This window comes from Dysidea avara, chromosome 4 (assembly GCF_963678975.1).
Source record: "Dysidea avara chromosome 4, odDysAvar1.4, whole genome shotgun sequence".
Lineage (NCBI taxonomy): Eukaryota > Metazoa > Porifera > Demospongiae > Dictyoceratida > Dysideidae > Dysidea > Dysidea avara.
The window spans coordinates 20,632,657-20,657,642 of NC_089275.1; the positions used below are offsets into that span (position 1 = coordinate 20,632,657).

The 24,986-nt window shown below is 37.0% G+C and overlaps 2 protein-coding genes across 6 annotated transcripts in view; one reads left to right on the plus strand and one right to left on the minus strand.

Moving 5' to 3' along the window:
• The window catches only part of LOC136254199 (uncharacterized), a 38,450-nt gene that overhangs the window by 10,271 nt on the left and 3,193 nt on the right, over positions 1–24,986 (minus strand). The window contains exons 2-8 of one of the 2 annotated variants that reach the window (XM_066046871.1): positions 21,423–21,637; positions 19,872–19,935; positions 19,064–19,312; positions 8,991–9,151; positions 8,252–8,311; positions 5,923–5,976; positions 5,763–5,862 (exon numbers count right to left, since the gene is read on the minus strand). In XM_066046871.1, the coding sequence (XP_065902943.1) occupies positions 5,763–5,862; positions 5,923–5,976; positions 8,252–8,311; positions 8,991–9,151; positions 19,064–19,312; positions 19,872–19,935; positions 21,423–21,637 (903 nt within the window). Of the gene's footprint in view, positions 1–5,762; positions 5,863–5,922; positions 5,977–8,251; positions 8,312–8,990; positions 9,152–19,063; positions 19,313–19,871; positions 19,936–21,422; positions 21,641–24,986 lie in introns of both variants that reach the window. The other variant, XM_066046870.1, reaches the window with a different exon arrangement.
• Positions 1,735–4,596, plus strand: LOC136254194 (uncharacterized). 4 transcript variants are annotated; one of them, XM_066046864.1, is made up of 9 exons: positions 1,735–2,592; positions 2,647–2,827; positions 2,876–3,038; positions 3,165–3,291; positions 3,538–3,602; positions 3,663–3,691; positions 3,782–3,874; positions 4,320–4,384; positions 4,444–4,596. In XM_066046864.1, the coding sequence occupies exons 4-9, from the start codon at positions 3,248–3,250 to the stop codon at positions 4,517–4,519; spliced, it is 372 nt and encodes a 123-aa protein (XP_065902936.1). In that variant the 5' UTR covers positions 1,735–2,592; positions 2,647–2,827; positions 2,876–3,038; positions 3,165–3,247; the 3' UTR covers positions 4,520–4,596. The 4 variants fall into 4 exon arrangements, with proteins under 4 accessions (XP_065902936.1, XP_065902937.1, XP_065902938.1 ...); XM_066046865.1 differs by having other exon boundaries at positions 1,735–2,521; XM_066046866.1 differs by having other exon boundaries at positions 1,751–2,827; positions 3,742–3,874.

The window sequence follows — 24,986 nt, forward strand, 5'->3', positions numbered from 1 at the left end:
ATTTAATTGAAGACAAAAGGAATGGCAAAGCACAGAAGGCAGATGTTTGTTGGAACTACAAAAGAGACATCCCATTCATGAGTTTGTTGTTGTGGCGTAAAATAATGACTGTGTGCTGTTTCATAGGCCTCTAGCCTTGCGAAGGTGGTCAGGCAGTCAGGCAGGCAGGCAGTGAGGAGTGAGGCAGGCAGACCAAAATACAGACTTTGATGATTTTCTTACATTCTATACCCGGCCACCTGTATGTGTTTTCTTGTTTTAACGCTGTATTTAATGTTGAACCACCCCAAAAACACCTTCGCTGTAAAAAAGGCGCGCCCAAGAAACTACAAGTACCTGGAACCCATTGTAAAAAACAAAAAGAAAAATCAGCTTAGCTGAAGTGAAAAGTAACTGGTAACTTAAAGAGCTGATATCTGAAGCGGCCAAGAATACAATTACTAAAGTTTAATCCATGCAAGAACACCTTGGCTATAAAACAGGTGTATACATGAAAGTAACTGGCAACTGAAATGGCTGATATCTGAAGCGGCCAAGAATGAATGGTCATATACAACTAATTCAAAAATTTAACACTGAACCTTTATAATTCAGCTGTGTTCTATATTCACTCTTGCTGCATCGTAAAGTAATTTCTTTTAACTCTAATTGGCTGGTAATTTGGCCGCCTTTTTTTGCTCTATTATACTGACTATTAAAAAAGGCGGCCAAATTACCAGCCAATTAGAGTTAAAAGAAATTACTTTACGATGCAGCAAGAGTGAATATAGAACACAGCTGAATTACAAAGGTTCAGTGTTAAATTTTTGAATTAGTTGTATATGACCATTCATTCTTGGCCGCTTCAGATATCAGCCATTTCAGTTGCCAGTTACTTTCATTTATACACCTGTTTTATAGCCAAGGTGTTCTTGCATGGATTAAACTTTAGTAATTGTATTCTTGGCCGCTTCAGATATCAGCTCTTTAAGTTACCAGTTACTTTTCACTTCAGCTAAGCTGATTTTTCTTTTTGTTTTTTACAATGGGTTCCAGGTACTTGTAGTTTCTTGGGCGCGCCTTTTTTACAGCGAAAGTGTTTTTGGGGTGGATATCACTCATTTTTGTCAGTGATAGACTCTATATTTGGTTTAAAAGGTAATTTTTTTGGAAATGAGCAATTAACATTAATGCAGAATATTATCTTGGAGAGTCAGTAAAATTCATACATAATAATGATTGTTTCATAACACCGTAAATTCGGAAGTATGAATTTACGGTGTAGTATGACTGTTCTATTAGAGTAAATTTATCTTTACTGCCTGCACGTGATGAATATATCTCATATCTGGGAATGTTAAATGCTTCAGACACCTAATTAAACTTGCAAGTGCCTAATTAGTTCACAGTTGCTACACAGCTATAAATACATTTGTAATTGTTATCATCATAATCATTTAACCATTTTTTAATATTTTGGTCGCAACTTCAGGATTAGAGCAGCAAAGAAAGGAATAGAGGACTCAACCATCAAGACTTGTATATGGGAGATGGAACAGTATTGCGATGGACAATGCCGGTACTAACCCCTCAAGGGTGTTGCAGTACAGTATAGATACAAGACCAGAGCCTCGATCGTCACCTTTTGACTGTGGTCACAACTTCAGGATTGGAGCAGAAGAGAAAGGAATGAAGGACTCAATCATCAAGACTCGGGGAGATGAAATAGTATTGCCATGGACAATGCCAGCACTAACCCCTCAAGGATGTCACAGTGCAGTATCGATACAACCACTCCAACCAGTGCATAAGACCAGAGCTCGATCATCACCTTTTGACTGAAATTTTTATACTTGATGAAGCAATTAAAACAAAAAAGTTGTAGTACTTATACTTTCCTGAGGGAACATGTCCCCAGAGTCCCAGACTCCCTTGCCTGTTCAGCAGAATAATAGGATTGAGCCTTACTACCACTTTCACCTTTATTCTTGGCCTGAATGTACATATCAGCAACATAATACAGTAGCTGTAGACAGCAACATAATACAGTAGCTGTAGATAATGCTAGTTAATGCCCCTAGGCAGAGCTATAGGGGTGGGAATTTTTCCCTACTATCATACTATCATAGTAGTTCTTCTCGCAGTTCTTTGCCTGGCCATCATCAACTGCTGTCCATCAACTGCTGTCAAAACATTAGTCTCGTCCCCCAGACCCTTCCTCAAGCATGCTTATCACACAAAAATAACTTAGTTTAGTAGTGTACAAACAATTATTCATTGACAGCTTATACTACACTTACCGCATTGTTGAACCATGTATACCACCAGAATCCACCAGATTGACAACTAACACGTGATCTATTTAGGGGAAATCTCGTGGAAAGTCCCTAATTACCTTAAGCGGACACTCATGATACGTGGTTTTAAATTGAATGGTTTAAGAATGTAACTGGATGGTGAGGCGTACTTTAATCGGCTCGACTTTACTGAGAAACTCGAGCCCCTTGTGAGAAACTACATCGCTTGAGCAACGCTTGAAAAAGTAAGAGTCAAGAATACTGAGGGACTCTATGATATATGTCGGTCTTGAATGCTAACGAAACGAGGAGTGAAGTTTGTGCAACGTGTCACATCGCCACACACTGATTCACCGTGTTTGTGCGATAGGGTTTTTGGACCTGTCCACCAGATGTTGAAAGGAAATTCATTCCAACTTGTGAAGTTGTTGGTATACTCATTGTTGGGGTCCATGGGGACATCGATGATCATTTACCAGTCAGCTGTAAGTAATGTCACAACAGAAGGAAAGGAACCATTTCCATACCCCTATGGCATACTGATTTTCCAGGTCAGTTTATGTACACCCAACCACAGAAATGTAGAACTTTGGTTGCAGGTGGAAAATAAACACCTTTTTACTCAGTTACAAGAGATTCACCCAGCTGGGATAAAATGTTGAAGTGAATGTCATTAGTACCTACTTGCGGTTCATCAGGTATTGGACAATTCCAAGTGTCCAGATTATGCGGTTGTCCTCATGTTCAAGTTTACACGTTTAGGCAAGTTCCACAACATCCTATAATCTATTACTATATCAGTGTGGAATAATGCTTATATAATATTTTTCATATTCCAGGCTTTAGGTATGTGTATTGTATTTAACACCTGCTAGTTGGTTTTTGCAGGCCATCTGGTCATACTGGTTTATCCACTAGCAGTTGAATGTGATCATGGTACATATGTAAGTTGAGACCATGCAGGAACAAAGATGAGACCATGCAGGAACAAAGATACAGGTGTCATGAATTTCAGGTCAGTTGACATTCAGAGGAATTGTATTATTGCAATTGTTCTTTTTGTAGTTATCAGTGACCAGTTTGTGATAGCGTACTTTTGTTTGACTAATGACCAAATGTTCTGGTTTACATGCTTACCCAACAGTTATGTTACTCACTTAACCTGCATATGGGATATATATTTTTAGTTCATTTTGATTATTCATCCTTTATTGGTACAGCCCGGCATATTGATTTTTTGCACATTCTCTTTTTAATTCAGTGCCTGCTGGATTGTTTTGTCAGATATCGAAACAGATGTCTTTGGTGTTGCGACCGATGTTCCAGGTCAGTTTGCATGTGTGTTTAATTTAAGGTTGACTTCAGTGCCTGCTTATTCTTTTACAGGTCTCGGTATTGAGTGTCATGAATTTCAGGTCAGTTGACGTGCAGAAGAATTGTATTATTGTAATTGTTGTTTTTGCAGTTATCAATTATCACTGTATACTAGTGATGTGAATTTGCAGGTCAATCTACTCAGATGTATCAGGCATAGTGTTGATGGGTTCGAACAAGTATCCAGTGTAGACTGTAGTGGCATCAAGGGTGTTAATTTCCAGGTCAGTTTACATGTTGTGATGTTAGTGATTTTTTCCTAGTACCCAGATATTAAGTGTATTGTATTTAATGCCCACCTGTTATGTTTTTAAATTATGGTATATCAGTGTAGACAGTGCAACAGTAAGCCTTCTGTGTTGTAGTAACTATTTGTTTCATAATATTATGCTGTTGTCCCAGAATGGCACAATTTTTGGGCAACCAGTGTGAAGTCCAGTAGTACAAACATTGTATTATGACCAAGTTGTGATAGCGTACTTTTGTTTGACTAATGTCCTAATGTTCTGGTTTGACTAATGTCCTAATGTTCTGGTTTAACATGCTTACCCAACAGTTATGTTATTCATTCACTTAGCCTGGGATATAATTTTTGTTCATTTTGATTATCCATGCTATTATTGACACAGCCCGGCATATTGATTTTTTGTACATTCTCTTTTAATTCAGTGCCTGCTAGATTGTGTCATCAGATATCGAAACAAGTGTTTTTGGTGTTGCGACCGATGTTCCAGGTCAGTTGCATGAGTGTTTAATTTAAGGTTAACTTCAGTGCCTGCTTATTCTTTTACAGGTCTCAGTATCGTCATGCTGACATACAAGAAATCATCACTATTGTTGGAACTATTTTTAGTCAAGTCTTGATGTGATGTTAATTAACGTTGTTACACATTGTTGTATGTTTACCATATGGCAAGAAATTATCATGGCCATCATGAAATTTGAATATTGTGTAAGTTGTGTGGACCAACCCCAACTCATACATGGTCACTGGCAAACCACGAACCACATTCGAGCCACAACACCACCAACCACATTCGAGCAATCCATTACAAAATTTTGTTGCACCATTTGTGTGTGCATAATACTTAATGAAAGCCACAACACAAGCTACATGGTACATACTACATAGAGGTGGTAACCCCTAAAGGCTTGTTACCTTTTGTATTCACCTTACCGGCCTTTGTGGTTAATCTATTAAAAATTACATGTAAATAGAGAATTGAAGAGTATGCTTAAAGCACCTTCGCTAGTGATTTTGTTCTTCAAACCATAAGACAACTGGCGATTTATAAACGCTCGCATGGGGTGTGGTACTAAATGGAATTTAAAAGATTTCTGCTTAAAACGCCATCCCTAGGGAACTTACGGTTCAGCACGCTGTCTCAACTTGTTTATCAGGCATTAGAGTTTGTGTCCACGTCGTGTCTTTAAAAGTTATTGTAGGGATTAGAGATTGATTGAAGAAAATACGTGTATAGGCAAACCAGGATTGGATAATGTCAGTGCTAGATGGACTATACAAACACGACTATGTTGACTGGTATAACGTGACAGTAGTTGTAACATAAGGTAGAGAAATAAAGTGAAATATGCCTATTTTTTATTTTGCGATGGTTATTTTTTTATTTTAGCGAGGTCGCAAGAAAACTATAACGACTCCTAAAGATTTTTTATCACGTAACGCAATACAAATCTATTGAGAGATGTTGCATAATTTAGGACTAATATTGCGAAACCGGCCCTACACGTAAATAACTCACAGTAGTGGCCGCGCGTCTTTTAATTGGGCGTGCGCTTTGTAGTTTCTTGGCCGCGCGACTCACTACCGTGAGTCTTGATGTAGTAAGATTATTCCATAAAAGTGATTTTGATATTTCTATGATGGTTATAGACACAGTATTTTAGTGACACCCATCACTTTGGAAGGGAACACTATTAAACATTACTACAATACTGTTTGATATTGTTGATTATCTTAGTTTGAAGTGTCACTATGAACATTTGTTGAACTTTTAAGAGTTCTACAAGACGTATATAGGTATAATAATTACAACAAAAATAACAAAAACTTTACATTTGAATATTTACACAAGTACCAATGTTACATACCTTTGTCTTGATCAGAGTCGATATTAGACTTTAGCTTTTCCACTTCCCTAAACAGTCCCCATAGCTCATTCGGGATTTTTCGGGGCTGAAGCATCTCAAACTATGGTACGTGTTACACATAAAAAATATCAGCTGCATTGTTTGACCAAAAAAATGTTACCTCTCCAACTGCCCACTCAACAGTCTCAATCCTTTCCTCTTCATACTCTTCCTCCTACATATGTACATATCCAGCATATACACAAATGTCATACAGTACAGTAGTATTGTAGTAGCAGTGGCAGATCTAGATGGGTTTCTGTGGTTTTGACAGAAGCCCCCTTTTGAATTTAGCTCAGTGGCAGTCCAACTAGCTTCATTGACAATTTGTCATAGCAAACAACTATATACCACTAACTAACACCATGATTTATAGCTATTAAACTCTCAGCAACACTTTACCTTTTACCTCCCATTGTGTTAAAACGATTGAGATACTCTAATAGAGCAGTCAAGTAACTACTCTAATAGAGCAATCAAAGCTACAGCTTATTATAGTATTTAAAAGCATTGGTTTCGTAAAGTAGCCAACACAGTACGATCTCAGAGCTTCTGAAATCTCAAACATTTCTGGAGAAATGTCCTCAGATTCCATAAATTTCAGCTATACCAACTTTCAGAAACCCTCTTTTAAATATCCTAGATCTGCCACTGAGTAGGGATGGCAAAGGTGATTTGAGTTATTCAGCTAGTTAAATTTACACATCCAGTGACCCTAATTTGTTTACTTTTTTTTACAAACCTTCCTATACTAGGTTGAAAAATTCCTGATTAATTCACATATGAAGTAGGGTTCCAGCAATAAAAAGTACTGAAACAAGAAATATGAATGATGGTAGATAGTCTATGTGGGAATCCCCACATTGGCATGTTACCATCATCTGTTCAGTGCCAAAATTTGGGATTATCCCACATAGACTAACTAACATCGTTCATATTTTTTTACTAAATTTTATCACTGGAGCCCTACTTCATTTTTAAAGTAATTGTACTCATTAGCATAGCTACGATATACACATGTGGATCTGTGACTGCTTTATTAGAGTATCTCAATCTCGCTGCAGAGCTATATACATATATGCAATAGATTAAAGGAGTGTGGTTCAGTGTCATCTTTTTTTGCTTGCAACTAAGTCATTAAGGCTGGTGGTCACTCAACTCTAATCAGGGCACGGTGGCATGTTCAGATTGTTTAAAGGTGTGGTCCTATGCAATTGCTATATAAGCACAGCTACAAATATGTATCTACTCCCTCTTAAGTGCTTCAAATAGTTTTGCAGCATCTAACCACCCCTTCCTTTGGTGCCAACCCTTCCTATTTGGATGAATTAGATAATAAATAAATAAACTATGTCCTCTAAAAGTGTCAATATGGAAAATTAATGCCTCAGTATGGCTTCCTTGCATGAAGAAAAAGACGACCATGTAATTGAAGATAAAAGGAACGGTGAAACACAGAAGGTTGACAGTCGTCAGAATCAGAAAAGGCACAGGCCACCTGTGAGTTTGTTATTGTGGCATGAAAGATGGGGGCCGTGCACTACTTTGTTTGATGACTGTGGTCAGATAGGCAGGCTGGCAGGCATGGGCGTTCAAAGGCGCTGCTTGGAGTTTAATTCGCATATTGCTAGGCAATATCATGGGAACACGGTTTGCACATGGCATTGATTCCCAACCAGTTCAAAGATACGATACGCTTTGACTCATTATATCGAGCAACACGTAACATTTTATTGTGGGATTCAGTAATAGTTTGAGCGTAGTCATAAAAGTATGACGAGTTGATTGTTAACAAAGTATGTATTATCTATGTACTGTATGATAAATGATCACTAAATAATTGTTTGGCAATGTGTGAAAGCGTATTTCTACGCATCATGTGAGTAGACCACAAAACAATTAAGATTGCTATATTGAAAACAGGTTAGTAACTTATACCATGGGCATGAGTATACATCCTTGATGGATCAGGCATTTTAGACTCTATAGCGGTGCTACACCCATCTACGTGCAATTATTGAAGTTAGTGCTTGTGATACAATGGCAAGTGGGTTAATCACCTACACACATCACTTAATTTCTATGTACCTCATATATCTACTCAATACATACACTGTAGTAACAGTTTATAATTTCATAGATTGACATATGGTACCGCTCAAACGTAACGTCGCACTCACTTGCGCGCTTGATTGCAAGTGATTAAAAAACTCGCTAATTAAAGGATGTGGCACCTGTTTCCTTCACGAGTTTACAAAACAGGATGAATACTTGTGAAGGAAACAGGTGCCATGCCCTTTAACTAGTGAGTTTTTAAATCACACACAATCGAGCGAGTGTGATGTTACGTTTGAGCAGTATCGTTAGTGTGTGTTTGTTTACAAAAAGTTATCACATTAGCATACAGTGTACTAAGTCCCAAAGGCAGTCTGCATTAGTTCGTGACTCACAGTTTGATCAATGTTCTCCTTAAACATCCTTTTGTAGTAGGGAAAATCATAATACTTATCCTGTTAACAATGAAACATGCACAATGTAATGAGATAGTTGCTCAAGTTCTAGGTATTGATCAATGTAATATTTAGTTATGTGTGGAGATGTAGTTATAGAACTCATCAATACTGTAGACTAATTTATTTATTTATTTATTTATTATTGCTTTACAAACACCAGATGCAACATTACAATAGCTACGTATGTACAAAAATAGTGTGGTGTAATACATCATTTGGCTTTATATAGTCAATGGAGAATACCCATGTTCATTAATGTTCATACACAACTGTTTACAGATATATTACTCCTGATAATTCAGCCTAAAGCCCTAAATTATTTATTTATTTATTATTATTAATGGTTCTGAAAAATACCAAAGTCTTATATAACCATACAAATTAAATTACATAATTATAAAGCTACTGTCTCTCCAATAAATGTCTAGTAATGTCTAGTATTATGCTGGTCCCATATACAGCTAGCATAAATACCAAACTAAAAATATGTATAATATAATATGTATCCTAAAGAAAACACCAAGGAGGGTTCAACACAGAGAAATGAAATTGTGTTAGTAATATGCAGCTGTCCTATAGTGAAAAAGTTGCATGTTAGAAATAAGTGCCTGGATCACAATTCAAGGCAATACATGTTTAATACATATACGTAAATTTGGTCAAACCTCTATTGTACCTGTATGTATTGGTGAAAATCAAGAAAAGACTTTTCTTTCCAGTCCATTTTAGAGAAGAAATCAGTTATGACATCAGCTAGTATTCCATCATAGCTGGCAGGATGATCAGGACCAGTGGATATTGCTAGCATGTGCTTATCCTGTGCTGGATTTGATATCCCTAAATAATTTAGATATTAATCAGATAAATTTATTATCATTAAGTATGGTAGTAGTTAATAAGTAGGGATCGGTAAGAAATCATAGGGCTTCGCAATTTTTGCACTTAAAAACAGCTTTGCAATACATTTTCCGGAAAAAACCACCTGGAATGCATTAGTACAGCTGTAATGATGCTGTACCTTAGTTAAATGAAGTGAAAAGTCAACTCTGACTTTCAATGCACAATGAATTTTAAAATTTTCAAAATTCAGCTGCATTTCATCCGTAAGACCAAGTTGCGCTAGCTGTATGGCTCCAGAAATTTCAGACAGCCAAGGTAATGATGTCAGATTCACAAATCTGTTGTTGTGATTACATTTTGTCCACTGCACCATGCTGTTTGCGTTCTTTATCCCCGAATGGTAATTGTAGTTGCGGTGCACGTTACTGCCTCACCACGTGATTATTGCACGTGATTTTAATAAAGTTCCCTTGTTTAGGATGATTATGAACTGGCGTAGTAGTCAAGGAGTCACTATCTCTTGTTGCTTTATGGTTTCCAGTTTAGCAGTAATCATGCCTTTGAATGGAATGAAGGAAAAAGCTACAACCAAAAGCACTACGTGGAAAACAGAGCAGATAGCTGAGAAAAAGAAGGAAAATCAAGCACTATACAACCACTACGGCAGTGGCCATAGCAGGTTTTGCTGATTAAAAAGTATAGATCAATATACTCTAATAGAACAGTCATCAAACAAGATACCGCACTTGAAACACTCTCAGATGCAATCTCAGAGTCACTACAATTTGAATTTTGATCCAGATGGGGGAAATCCAGACCCCAAAAAAGCATGCATACTTAGTTTGGCATACAGCTTTAGTAGTAACTCTATTTAGTGGTAACTTGACTCTAGCCATTACTTTGCCTGACCAGCCCTACAAAATATCAAGAAGAGTTAGGAGGCCATGAATTCTATTCTAGTGTTAAAATTCAGTGAAAGGATGTGATTGTGTACAATATAGCTAGCTAGCTAGCTAGACATAAAAAGTTAACAAACTAGCTATTAAAAAATTCTAAATTCTAAAAGAAAGTAGGGATCAATACAATGCACATGCAATAAAAAGTAAGGAAACAAGCTTACAATTGAAATAAGAATGATCCATGCAACAAAAAGTATTACTAAGGAAACAAATCAGATAAGATTAGATGACTACTTGCTAAAATGAGACGCATTTTAATCCCTTCTTTTGGCTAATTTGATATAGCTAGTCTCACTTCAAGATGTTAGCCCAAAGTAGGCATTAAAATGCATCTTATTTTAGCAAGTAGTCATCTAATCTTGTTTGACTTGTTTCCTTACTTTTTGTTGCATGGATCATTCTCAGTTCAGATGTAAGCTTGTTTCCTTACTGTTTATAGCATGTGTATTGTATTGATCTCTACTTCCTTTTAAATTTTTTAATAACTAGTTTAATATGTACGTAGGTACCTGTACTTGTGAAAGGGCTGACAATGACAATTAGACATGTGTAAGGAAAATTAGAATACAGTACAATAGTACTGTATGTATATATTAGGGATCATGGTTTGGACTTTCTTTTCCAACAATATCACCCAATAATCAATCTTTATAATAGCTTGGTGGTATTTTGATCTCTAATCCAACTTAAAATTTCTGTTTAATAATTAAGTAGGGATCATAGTCAAATCTCCACTAGTATAGCAGCAGGTGTGGAAGCTCCCTACTCAACATTTAAAATTTTTTTTTTTTACATTTGTTTGTTGGTAACATACTCTATGACCAACGAACCAACACATACCACATCAGAGGAAAGAATAGTGTTGACCAGAGACATCTATATATATAAAGCTGAAAAGCTGTCTGTCTGTCTGTCTGACGGTCACGCTGCTTACTCACCAGACTTGGCGCGAATCGACATAGTCTGTACTGATAATGAAGCGCTCATCATCCGCCTACTCTAAGATTGTTATCACGAGTTCACGCGTGCTTCCGTTCGGTCTCTACAGCACGTAGAAGGCCAAGGTGTAGAGAAAACTTGAGTAACATTCCTTTGAAAACCACAGCACATACTGTTCAAGTGGTAGAACGCCTGACTAGCGTGTAAGAGGTCGTGGGTTCAAATCCACGTGTTGACAGATTTTTCTTTCTACTCAGTACCTTTTTGTGAACACCTTTTTAAAACACGACTTTTAGCTCATCATATCTTGGCATGCAAAGCACGTATCGAGGCGGGACTTTAGCGAAATTAAACGCCCATCATCTGGTAGTCTCGCGGCGCCCGACCCTAAAAAGAGGGTCTGGTGAAACTGTGTACAAAAAGTTTGAGCTCTGGAATGTTTATTGGATGACGTTTTACCTGTTATGTAAGTGCACTGTTTACGTCACAACATCCATTCAACCAGATCCGCTTACAGCATCACCAAACTAATAGCGCTACTTTATTTATTCAACATTAAAACAAACCCAACAGAATTGTATGGCTGTTTTCTCAATGAGTTTAAGCGGCAGAGTCACCGGATGTAATTAACCGTAAGCCGCGAATCTTTTGAAATGTACGCATTACATAATTAATTTGAAATAGAGCGATCTGATTGGAGCTTCCAACATTCCGGCAGCGCCAAACTTTTTGTACACAGTTTCACCAGACCCTCTTTTTAGGGTCGGGCGCCGCGAGACTAATCATCTGGCAACTCGAGTGTTGTTGTAGCAAATCAATACGTGCTTTTGTTCGCTCTTTATAGGGCGATGAAGGCACTGGTGTAGGGAAGGATCACTGAAAAGTTGAGCTACATTCCTGTCAAAACCACTGATAAACAACTGTGGCGATTTGTGCACCTCCCTTAACCCCAAGTTATTATAACCAGCCAGGGTTCAATCCCCGCCTAGGTCATAACTTTTTTTCACTTTTGGGACCTTTTTGATGCACCTTTTTGCTCTATCTGTTCCATGCAAGTCTTCATCTACAAACTCTTATGCTCAGTTTTTCAGCACTGGCACTGAATTACCTCACATAATAGGGACTCTTATAGCACTTTTGGGACAGGGCAGACAAATTGCCAACATATTTGTCCATCTGTGTGTTGGTCCAGTGTGTTGTATTAGAGTAGGTAAAAGCTTCTTTCACCAGTATCCAGAATATCTACATCTTTGCTTTAAGCACATAGGTGTGCACTGACATGAAAAACTGTTTGTTCAGACTTACCTCAATACTGCTGTAGTAATAGGCAGCTTGCATGATTGAACAAATACTACTGTGCATCTGAAAAATGATAATACTGGAACCATGCAGATCCATAGTTTACACCGAGGAACTGCATCTGACCTGGCACAACTGTTTCACTATCCTGCTTACATGCTTTCACTCTAAAGATTCATACATTACCTTATTGGTCAATTACACTGCAGGTGTTTCAAAACTGGGTTTTTGTATGGCAAGAGGTATATGTGTCACTGCAACATCAGAACTGAAAGTGCATAGGACAAGTTCTGAACTTTTGCTTGCCATCCAGTAACTATAACTGCAAATTGTGTTGACTTTAAATTATGCTCAAGTTCATTTCTCTTTGTGACAGTCGGTAAGGTAAACATCAAAATGTAGAAACTGAAACTGAAACTGTACCGTGTGTACAGAACCTGTATGTAATGTAGGGTATACTGTATACAATTGCCTTAGCTCGCATGCAGTTTAACTAATTAGCTAGCCTTGCATGCATGCTTCACTATAAATTATTATGTACTGCATAAGGATCATGTACTTTAAAGCACTACCGATATACATGCTACACAGCAAATATAGAACACTAATATTTATGCTTGGTTCCCAATATATTAATTATTGTTGCATTAGTTCTCATGTAAAGCAGCAAAGGTTTCGTTTGTTCTATACAGCACGTTGAAGTCACTGGTAGGGAAGATGCACTGAATAATTAAACTACATTCCTGTCAAAACCACAAACAATAAACTTTAGTGTTTCACATCATTAATGACATAAAAAACCTCATGCTCTTTAAAAAATGTGACATCACCATGTACCCTACATAGCTACATTAGCAGTGCTGGTGTTTAATGCTTAGTCCCTCTTCGTGGCATTAAAATGTTTAATGTGGAGATGGTCCTGCACATAGGGCAGGTACCAATGCTAGTATATTATAAAATTCAATTGAGCGACTTAGTGTGCACCTAGTAGATCAATTATTAAGCAACGTGCAGGCCATTCCAGTATGATAGTACTGTATTAGGGATCATGAAGATTTGGGCTAGTTTTCTGGCCAAAAATATCACTCTAAAACCAGCCTCACAATACCTCCATGGCATCTTGGCAGTACAACTTTGGTAGAACGGGCCGAAGATAACCGAAAACAAAGCGTAATAGCCACTTTACTATTGATATCTGGGGCACGAGAGTTCAGCTGAAAACAAAAAAGCCTGGTGCTAATTTGTTTTCATTCTAATGCGGTATGTGCTGGTGGGTTCACCAGTCACAATAATATTTTTAAAAAGTAAACAAATGAATTTTAAATTTGATTAGAAATAAAAAGTAGGAGGTTGCCTATACGTGAAGATACACTAGTGGACATTAAATCTCTATATCAGTCGTGGGTAACTAGACTGAATTAGAGATTTACTGTTCACTAGTATATCTGCAGGTCTAAGCAACTTCCCTTGTTTCACTACTTTTTATTTCTATGATCCCTAATCAAACTTAAAATTCCTAATTTTTCTTATACACAGTATTATAAAACAGTACTAAAAGTTCCTCTGCAATCAATCCAGCCATTACAGAAATTGTGATTAAATGCACACCTGACTATCTTTTCTGGCCAAAACTATTACCCCAAAACCAGCCTCACACCACCTTCGTGGCACCTTGGCAGTAAAACCCAAAAGTGTCTACAGAGTGGCCAAAAATGCTTCCAATAAATTGCTACAAATTTTTCTATTTTTTTTTATGTAGCAGAATTTTCTACTGACTGACGAACTGTCTGCCTGATGCCTGATGCCTTCAGACAAGAATAACTCGACAACTGTTATGGCTGAAAGCCTGATTTTTCACTATTAGGCAGTGTGTCGCTTCAACACAAAAGGTACCTTATGGCATTCTGCAGTATGTACAATGCATGCTTCATGGACTTACCAGTGTCCTCCCTGTGTCTCATTTGTCTTTGCTGACAGTGCAAGGTTTTGATTTGTGGTAGGGAAAGAGTAAAGAAGTCCTTCTCCTAATGTTCTTCATTTGTAATGCTGTGTAACGGGATGACCTTAGCTGAAAACGAAGTGTAATGGCCACTTCGTTATTTCATTAATTGATAGTGGGGGCAAGCCTGGCGACATTCTTTCTTCTAATGTGGTATGAGCTGGTTCACCAGTCATAACAATGTTACAAAAAGTAAACAACAAAAAATTAGGAATTTTAAGTTCGATTAGGGATCAAAGTAATAAGAAGTAGTGGAGGCCGACTATAGAGTAACTGATCATTCTACGGACACTATCACATGGACATTGTTAGGCCACTCCAAATGTAACTGTATTTTCCTGTCCTGATAGTTTCAATATTGGTGAGGGTGGGAGGTTATTAATCATTATTCACTAGTCGTACCCACGCAAAATGCACTCAATACTAAGAGCACTGTTATGTACTTTTGTGTGAATACATTTAATACATTTGAACATTACAGTTGATAGAGGAGTAAATAATCACATCATTACATACCAACAAAGACATTATATTGGCATAGCTATTGATGTGCACGCATAATTTCAGCAAGTGTCACTTATCATTTATATTGTCATATATTGGTGAACTGGCGCACCAACAAGGAGTGACTTATGTCACAGTTTTCATAATGTAATTGGTTGGCCTTGTGCACTGGACTTTATGCTCTAGCTGAGCATTTGTGCATGCAGTACTCATAAAGATGGTGTCACAATATGTCCCATTATAAAGTTACAGGCTGTTAAAATGCCACATACACTAAACAGATTATTAGTTTTGAGCGGCAGACAAATGTCACAATTGGGATGTACTCTACTTCATTTGGATGATGATGTTGCATGAAATGACAATATAATATAAAGTGTCTGAGTATGATATGAGGCTTGCCTGGACAAGCTGATTTGTGCATTACTCAGAGGCATGATCAATTTCTATCACCAATGGTTGGTGCATCACCACAATGAGCTATATTCTAATTCAACTTGTGTTTGTCACATATAGTGGTTTATATTGACCATTTAATTAGATTGTGTTGTCATTGTGTGTTCTATTAGAACTGAATTGGAGTTCCATTTCTTCATCCTAGTCATGGTACCATGATTGAGTTGTTTACTTTATTGCATAACAAAATGTGTACAAAATTATTTAACGTCTTGTATAGTACAAATTAATCGGCTGTAGCAAGAAGGTAAACATCAGGATGTGTATTTGCTTTATTAATAATATGGAAAGAGTTTTTTGTTAGTTGCTTCAGCATAGACAAATCCTTCATACGAAGAATGGTACTTAAGTTACTCAAATAGAGGTCGCATGCATAGGGATTATAGCTATTAGGGTAGATGTACATTCTATTAGGGTAGTTCAACAGAGTTAAAGTGATAGAGCTTCTAATCAGAGCTTCAGCTGTCCCTGTAGAGTTAACCGTGTATCTCCCGACATTGACTGTATAATGGCAACTCCATGATCTTGTCCATGATTCATCATCTGGTAAGGTAGACATGTGTTCTATTAGAGTAATTGAACATAATCTTCTGTTCTTCATCGCACACAACAGTGTCAGGCAGAGAGTGTATTGCAGAAATCTTGTCCTTTTCTTTGAAGCTTTCCTTGCTGGTATTACTTTGTTTTACGGTGAATAGCGGCAGAGTAGATTATAACGGTTGGCCATCGGACATTTACCGACCAACTGGCTCGAAGACCGCCCAATTACGTACTGAACCGGTCAAGGATGGCTGACCGATTTCCACTAGAAAGATTGATATACTCTAATAGAACAGTCAGTGACTCTAATAGAGCAGTCGAACAGCTTTTAAAAAGGTGTACCTAAAAAGTTTAAAAAGCGAAAAAAAATTGTCTGACTTAGGGAATCAAACCTGCACCTTTCAATGAAGTACAATCTGCACCATTCTGCCACATGTCCACAGACGATTTTAGTGGCTTCTAAAGGGGTTTTAAATGTCCTGCAGTTAAAACATCACATTGGATAATTATCATCGTAATGTTGTTATTACAGATTTATTGTGTATGTGGTTTAACAATGTAACAGTGCATAGCTGCTGAAGGAGTTTTGGGTGTCAAAATACTCATATCCGAGCTTTGAAAATCCAAAATTTATTTCAGGGGTATGTCCCAACTTGGCATGCTTACGCATACTGCTAAGCATTGCCATACAATGTCAGATACAATGTCAGATCATGTCAGATCAACTTTGACTTTGATCTGACATAATGTCAGATCAACTTTGACTTTGATCTGACATAAAGTCAGATCAACGAAGACTAGTTATAATCCTCTCTGAAGGGCGGAAGGTAAAAATTTGACACACCTACTCAAGGACTCTCCCTTTTATACTGGTTGGTGTGACTGCTGGATGATACCATATACACCAGATCACATGATCAAATTCGCCGATGTGATTGGCTAAATAGTGAAAAAGCTATTTAATTGTAAGCTTTTAGATAAGGATGTCATATGTCTTCCATTAGCAAGCGTGTGTATTGGAATACCGTGAACCTATTCCGCAAGCTAAAAAATTTAGTGGAGATTTGTAAGAGAATTTTACCCACACTCAAGGTTATACAGTACGGATAGGCATGAAAACCACCTTATGGCACACTGATTTGGATGGGAGGAATGTCTAGCAAGTTTGAAATGATTAGGGGGGAAAACCCTAGGAGGAGTTGTGTTTGAAAATTTTATGGCCTCAATTTTAACTTTTCCTCAGTCTGGCAACTACAGTGGCAGGGTGTGATCTAACAATGGCACACTTGGATGGCTGTTAAGGTCCAGTGAGTTTCAGAGATATTCGTGGCTTCTTCTGTTAGCAATGGCAGTTTAAAGGGAGAATTTCCTTAGTTTAGCAAATCACCACCAAACCCAGATAGACAGATTCACCTTCAATCGTAGATTACAATGGTACCAATGCAATCGGAATCTGACCAAGAATGACAGAACAGTGCTCGAAAAACATGTGCTTGGGCGTTCGAGAATTAATATTAAAAGATGTGATTGCTCTATTAGTACAATATCTCAATTTCTAAGGTCATGAACTGGCTTCTTCATAAGCTAACCCTAGCTAGCAACCACCAGAACCATTTTTTTGGTTTTCATCATGCTTCATTAGCGATGTAAAATGGAAGGCATCATGGGTAGTTTCTATATAGTAGCACAGAAAGTGGTTTTCGTGTGACAAGCAGGTGCCTAGGCAGAGGACGGGGAAACTACAGTCTCATTTGGAGTGGCCTTAGGACCCAGCTACTAGCTGAAAATAACACCGCACTACTTTGTATAGGCTTAAGCCAATTATGCTTTGAAAATAGCCTACTATGCTTTTGGGAATGCAGTGCTCAAAAATTCTGCCTATTATGCACAAGATTATGCTTTCAAAACCAAGATTATGCTCTAGAGTTGACTATTTTATTAGAGTATATCAGTCTTTCCTGACTGTTGTATTAGAATAAGTGACTGCTCTATTAGAGTATCTCGATTTTTTCTTGAAGTGTAAACAATCAGCTAAGAAACAAATAACATTACACATTTTCGTGGTATGAAATGCAGTATTAAGACATAATGTGTTAATGTTTTGCAGTGTGTTTGGTGCACGCATTGCAAATTTAATTTTAAAGCTTGATGCTTTTGCTAGCCTATTATGCTTGAAATTATGCCGGCATAATTGGCGCAAGCCTAACTTTGTAGTACTTACAATACTTCTTCTTGTATTAGAATTGTAGGAGCATAGCACAGCCATTGTGGATTTGAGAGCCAAACTTTTCAAGGTCTTCTAGACCATCAATCAATGGAGCAGTGACGCATATACTGGACAAGAAAGAAATAACTTTAAAAAAATATTTATTTTCCCTATAGTTAGTCAATCCATGCGGATCGTGCTACATAGTCAACCCATGTGGATGGCAAGCAGTACTCAACCTTTCCTTCCCCCTTTTCACAATCACCAAGGTGCTGATTAGCTAACTCTCAATGTACAGACTATACCAAGGCCACCTATGTACAAATTCCAGCGCTTTACTTTAGTAAACAGTCCATTATGACATTTCAAATCAAGTTTAGCAATAATATATTTTATAAGAAGGATTTTACATAGCATACATAGCTTAACTGCTCCAAATAATCTTATTTCAGTAAAAATTCATGCTTTATAAAGTGGCCTTTGGGTCAGTGCTAGACTGATGTAGCTGGCTAAATCACTTACTTACATGGCACCAACTTTAGTAAAGCTGACTCTATAAAACATTGCTTTTACCATCAAAGTCATACTGCTGCAACACGCATGATTATTCAGCCAGACATTTGGGCATCACCTCCTGTGACCACACCACCCTCTCTGCAAATAAACACTAACACAGCTATGGTATCTGGATTTAGATGTAGTCTGTTTGTTATATGGTGTCCGGAATTTGAAATAATGTTCTACACCTTAAGATATACTACGTAGTTAGTGGACATTTAATCCCTATACCCATGACCAAATTAGGGATTAAATGTCCACTAGTACGTATATGTGCAGGTGTAGGTGTCTTCCCTTGTCTCCTACCTTTTATTTCCTTGATCCCTGATCGAACTTTAAATTGCTAAATTTAACTTGTACTTGTTGAAATTATGTCCTGTGGCTTTTGTTTGTACAACATATCCAAATTAAATTACACATAGATATGACGAAATAATCATAACACTTACTTTTGGTTGCTTTTTCAATAACATTTCCTGAATAGCATGCCTGACAAATGAACAATGTTTTCTTAGCTTTGAGCCAGAAATCTGACAAATCATCATATTTCTTAGTAACACCTGTTACTTCTTTTTGACCTAATCCACCGCTAACCACTTGATTAAGGAACACCAACCTTCCTGCATTTTTATCATTAGATGGAGGCATCTGAGAAGCATCATCAGGATCTGATCCATGGCCAATAAATACCACAACAACTACAAATTAAAGTGAACAGAGATTTTCAAATATGTACGAGTTACCTTCTTTTTAAGTTGGTTACAATGTATTAATTAAACATTTTCAAAATTTAATCTAGTATAGGCAAATTTTATTCTGACATTCTATTTAGAACTGATGAGCAAAGCTGAATCTTATTAACTATCTTACTAGGGACCTCCAAAGAAGACCACTGAAGGTTAATTGATAATTTGAAGACAATCCACACTTGTGCATATTATACATAACAATTTATTTATAGCCACATCAAACAATTATATGGCCATAGCATATTTTTCTATTTGTTAATATATGTGAATTACAGAATTTGTGAATTTGATCTGGGATGAGAAACTGATACTCACATTTAATCAACTGTCCTGAACTTGTACATAACATGCGTATAGCACAAAATACAGACAATCAGTATAATCTAACAACATAAATTCAACTATGCACGTAAAAAGGTACTATAAACACTCAAATGTTCCACATATCATTGATTGTGTTGTACTTATATATTTTTATGCACACAATGCACATATGCCTGATAATAACCTCGATCATCTTCATTTGGACAAGGTCGCTTATTAAATTTTGCTCGCTGCTGTATCTGAAACACCTAGTGTATAAAACAGCAAGTCACATAGCATGTGTATAGCAAGTATTTCGAGCATGCATGCATACGTACATATAAAGTACTCTACTTATCCAGGACCTGAGCAACAATTTTTAAATGGTCAGGTTAACATATTTTTATACGGTGGGTGCAATGTAGGACAAGGTGTATAGAGCACACACAGCAGCATGTGTAGTAAGCCACACCTAAGCACACTCCTCTAGGACACAGCAAGTTTAAGAATGTATGTTTAACCAGGAGCAGTAGGAAAGAGGGTAACTGACTGCTTTATTAGAATATCTGACTGCTCTTAAGAGTACCGTAATGATGAAAGTTTGGCGAGACTTAAGTTTGGTGAATCAAGACAAACGTTTGACAAATTTACCATGCAGCTAATATGGAACTATATACTGAATAGCTGATTGGCAAATAAAGTTTGGTGAATATCCTCGATTTGCCAAATTCACCAAACTTTAGTCACTCCAAACTTTTGTTGTTTACAGTGTTACAAAATGTGGTCAGGTTGAAACCTGTTCAACCAGACTGGTGGTGCTATTATCCATTTATGCAATACACAAATTCAGGGGGTGGACAGCAGAATAAAAAAGTATGTATACATGGTTGCATATCAGAGACTGCACTTTCTTCTATGACAAATTGTGTTGCTTTCAAAAAGTGCTATGTTGCTTTCTTCAGTGGGAATACTAATAATAACCACATATGTAATCTTTATGAGTATGGCAGTAATTGTGATAGTCAATGATGAGACCTATTAAATTATCCCTTGCTTTACCCTTCATTTGAAACAATTATTCCAATTACACTATACCTTGTACAGTGATCATAGACTTATATATGTCATATGTCAAAACTGTTTCAGCTTCCTTGCAGCCCTTGGATAGCATGTATGATGATAAAAATGACTGTTTAATTGGAGTGTTTTGTTGCTGCACAGCTGTAAGTTCTATTAAAGTAAATCATATCATAGAGCTTTAAATGGGCATTTCCAAACTAAACACATAGTGATTAAGTACATTAGTTCCAATAGTAGGGATTGCAATTAATCCCAAATCACATGGTTTGTTTTTGTAATTGTATTGTTAATCCAACAGTATGGAGTGATTCTGTTGACAAACTGATGTTACCATATTGATAGATGCCCTATTGCATAGCAACGTGGTTGCTAGCACCCATTGCCAAAGATTTTAGTGACATAGCAATGGTTGCAAAGCGTGATTACCCTTTTGCAGTGGTTATTTATGTTGCTTAGTAACAGTTGCTATGGTTGTCATATTAATTAGTGTTCACTATGTGATTAGTAGGTAATCAAACACATTTTCATGCAATTAGGAAATAATTGTAACAGCCAAAATTGCAAACTAATCGTGAACATTTGCATGGAGAACTCTAAGAAGAATAGTGGTGTTAGAATCTACTCTTATGTTCTGATCAACGAATGCATTACAATATCATAGCTGCAGTTATTATACCTTTTGAGGGAATATCAAAGTCATTTTAGAGACATTAGTCACAGTATCATGTTGAAATAGTCTGCTACATCCACCACTGACACAGACTACATGTTCAGGCTTCACCAACTGTTTGGATACGAAACAGTTGTAGATTTTCTTCAGCTCTTCTCTGGCTACTTTTTCTTCTTCAAAAGATTTTTCTCCTCCATTGATAAGATACAACCAGGTGCATCCTGCTGTTATATAAAACAAAATGTCACGCTATGGAGTATCCAAAAGTTTATATTAAAATGCATTAGTTCTGCAGTGATGATTTTTTTAGCTTGATTTCTGTTCTTTCCCTTATTATACAGTATGTCTCAGTGTCTATGTCTTTTCCATAGTTAAATTGAGCTAGTATCATGCGATTTGTTGATCTGTAATCCACTAAACACAGCTGGATTCCCTCAGTAAATTCCTATAGAACTTAATTAGGAACATGAGCAGATTTATTTTTCTATATCAGGTTTTTTTAAAGATGATATCCTCATATGGTGGTTTGGCTATCACATTATGACAGCTATTAGCATGAATGTGACTATAGCTTATATTATAGCTCTACATCATTATTAAAAAGTATCACGCCTGATTACAGCTATATATAACATTTCTAAGTAGCTAGGTATGTAGTTTATTAGAGCAGCTAAGCGACAAATTTTGATGAAATTGTTCACTTTGTGATAAAAGCACCAAATTATCTGTGGAAAGTAAGATATACTAAATCATTTGAGATACAGCACCATATCATGAAAAATCATTTCTTTTAGCTCAGTTGTTAGCCCATTTCTAGGAAACCATATAAAGTTCACTAAAAATCTTTGTTGTTTGTTTTAATAGCATGAATCTATATTTCAAATTTACAGGATATTTTTCAAAATGTGGTAAAATAAACTGCTTTTAAACACTTCTAATGGAGCCAATATTTCAGTGTAAAAAGTACAGGCACAATCCAATAGAAGTAATATATTGCACATCTAGGATTTGTATACTGAGCTCCGTACTTCTTAACTTAATGACCTGGATGGACACCTCAGCTGTTGGATATGACTAGATGCAAAGTTTCAGTATACTGTATTAATATTGAGCACTTCATGGCTTTCCAAATACATCAGTTTTATTCGTCAGATTTTTGAGCATGATATGATTGGTAATTTTAATAGTATCGTATCTAATATAGGGCATAGCCAGAATTTTTTGAAGAGGGATTCCAACAGCAGTATTGAGTTACTAGAAGCAAGGGTCTGGGGGCATAGCCCCCAGCCGCTGAGAGACTTTCAATATTTTAATGAACGAAAACTCAGCAAATTGCTATATTTTATGCAAAAAGTACATTAATTTTAATCATACAGTACGATAGTAACTGTATAGTACTAGGGACTACAAAGTAGTAGGCGTGGCTCACAAAATAATATCACCCAAAAATCAGCCTCAATTTTCCCTTACGACGATGAGGCAGTATTGGTGAGGTAAAACTAAGCCCAAACAAGTTTCAGATCGACCCGAAACACTTTCAACAAGTTGCTACGGAATTTTACAATTTTTTATTCAACGGAATTTTCTACTGACTGAGTAACTGACTGACTGACTGACTGCCTTAGCCGTTATTGAGTTACACTTGCCTTCAGACAAGTGTAACTCGATAACGGCTAAGGCTACGGCCTTGATTTTTTCACTGTTCGGCGTCGCTTTAGCCCGACAGGTGCCTTTTGGCATACCGTAGTATGTACAATGCATTCTTCATGGACTTACCAGTGTCCTCTTTTGTGTCCCACTCATCTTTGCTGACAGGGAAAGGTGTCGATTTGGCGCGAGCACGTGATGGCTTCCATTCGAAATGGAAATCGTCCGTATTTTTCATCGTGGCTATTTTGATATGTAGAGGTGCTTTTCAAATAGTTTTTGATTCGTACTGCTGTGCAATGTGTTGAACATAGCCGACGGCGAAGCATAATGGACACTTCACTTTTCAATGATAATTAATATGATTGGGGTGCACGGCACGATTTCTTTCTTTTGGTATGCGTAGATTGTGGAGGTGCTTTTTGAACAGTTCTTGATTCGAAATGCTGGTTGAATATAGCTGACAATGAAGTGTAATGGATACTTGATAATTGATATAGCTGGGGCGCGCGGTGCCTTTTCAGATGCGGTATGGGTGGGTTCACCAGTCATAATAAAATTATTTACAAAAAAAGTTAACAAACAAGTACACGAAAAAATTTGGAATTTTCAACTAGAGTAGGGACCATAGCACATCGATAAAAAGTACTGAAACAAGTTGGAGTAGTCCATGATATTAAATCACTGTAAAACAATAAGAAGTGTTATATCTCTACTGTGCTCAAGATACCATAACGGAAATGCACAGTAGGGATATAACACTTCTTATTGTTTTACAGTGATTTAATATCATGGACTACTCCAACTTGTTTCAGTACTTTTTATCGATGTGCTATGGTCCCTACTCTAGTTGAAAATTCCAAATTTTTTTGTGTACTTGCATATATAAATGCCCCTGGGATGAAGCTAGTACTAGATAAAAGCTACCTAGTGGAAACAGACAGTATAGCACATACAGACACATAATGAATTAGATATCTGTAAGCGATAGTTATCCCACTGGTATATTCCCAAGTGATAAATTACTGGAGTTCAGTATCTTTAACACTGCACACCAAAGCTATAGCATGCAGTACAAGGTCATGCTCAGTTTTGAATTTAGTGTTAGAATTTCCACTTCATTAACATATGGATATTAATGTTACATGCATGTTCTATTAGAGTATATGTGACTGCTCTATTAGAGCAGCTACATGCCTGACTGATTTATTACAATATACCGATCTTTTCAACAAGTTTTCAAGAGCTAGGGCTCATGTTACCTCTGTAGCTATAAATCCTTCCCTGAGAGATGAATGCAAGCTTTATAAATTGTTGTGCTGTGCCATACACTATTACTCACTCATTTTGTCCTGCCACACACCAAACTGTGTGTTAGGGTTCTGCTGTAAACTCAGAAGTCTAAATTGAACCCCTTGGAACCTCCTATACGCCCTTGTAATATGAAATAGTGAATCAAGCAAATATTGCACCAAGTTTGGTGCTTTAAGTTATTGTCAGTCATACACAATCTGAACTACACAGGGAAACAAAACTTTGACTCTGCATGCCACACTACATGTATGATCAGTACCACTTCCAGTGCTGGCTAACATGCAGGTTTACAACCAGTTAGCTACACCATGTAGCCACACCCAACCAAACATAACTACGTAGCTGGGCAGATCAGCAGAGCTAAGCAGACTGGTGTTTCTGTACCAACACTGTTTCTTCTTTTGTGTGGTGGTGGTGGTGGGAAAAAAGCAGTCTGCACATTTGCATATTTCTGAGCTGGGTATGCTGAACTACAAGGGCGTCAGAGTAGGTGCGACAGTGAGGCCAGAGCCTCACCACTTTTGGCTGAAATTTAAAAAAAACTTTAAAACTTGAAGCTAAAACTATAATGTAGTGAACATGGAATACTTAGCATACATTTAATGGCAA

What these genes read in the sequence shown, in the direction of transcription:
- LOC136254194 (XM_066046864.1), top strand. Translation starts at nt 3,248, where the DNA reads ATGAGACCATGCAGGAACAAAGATACAGGTGTCATGAATTTCAG. An exon ending in TTGAGTGTCATGAATTTCAG is followed by an intron (nt 3,692 to 3,781) that starts GTCAGTTGACGT and finishes GTGAATTTGCAG; the next exon opens with GTCAATCTACTCAGATGTAT. An exon ending in TGTTGCGACCGATGTTCCAG is followed by an intron (nt 4,385 to 4,443) that starts GTCAGTTGCATG and finishes ATTCTTTTACAG; the next exon opens with GTCTCAGTATCGTCATGCTG.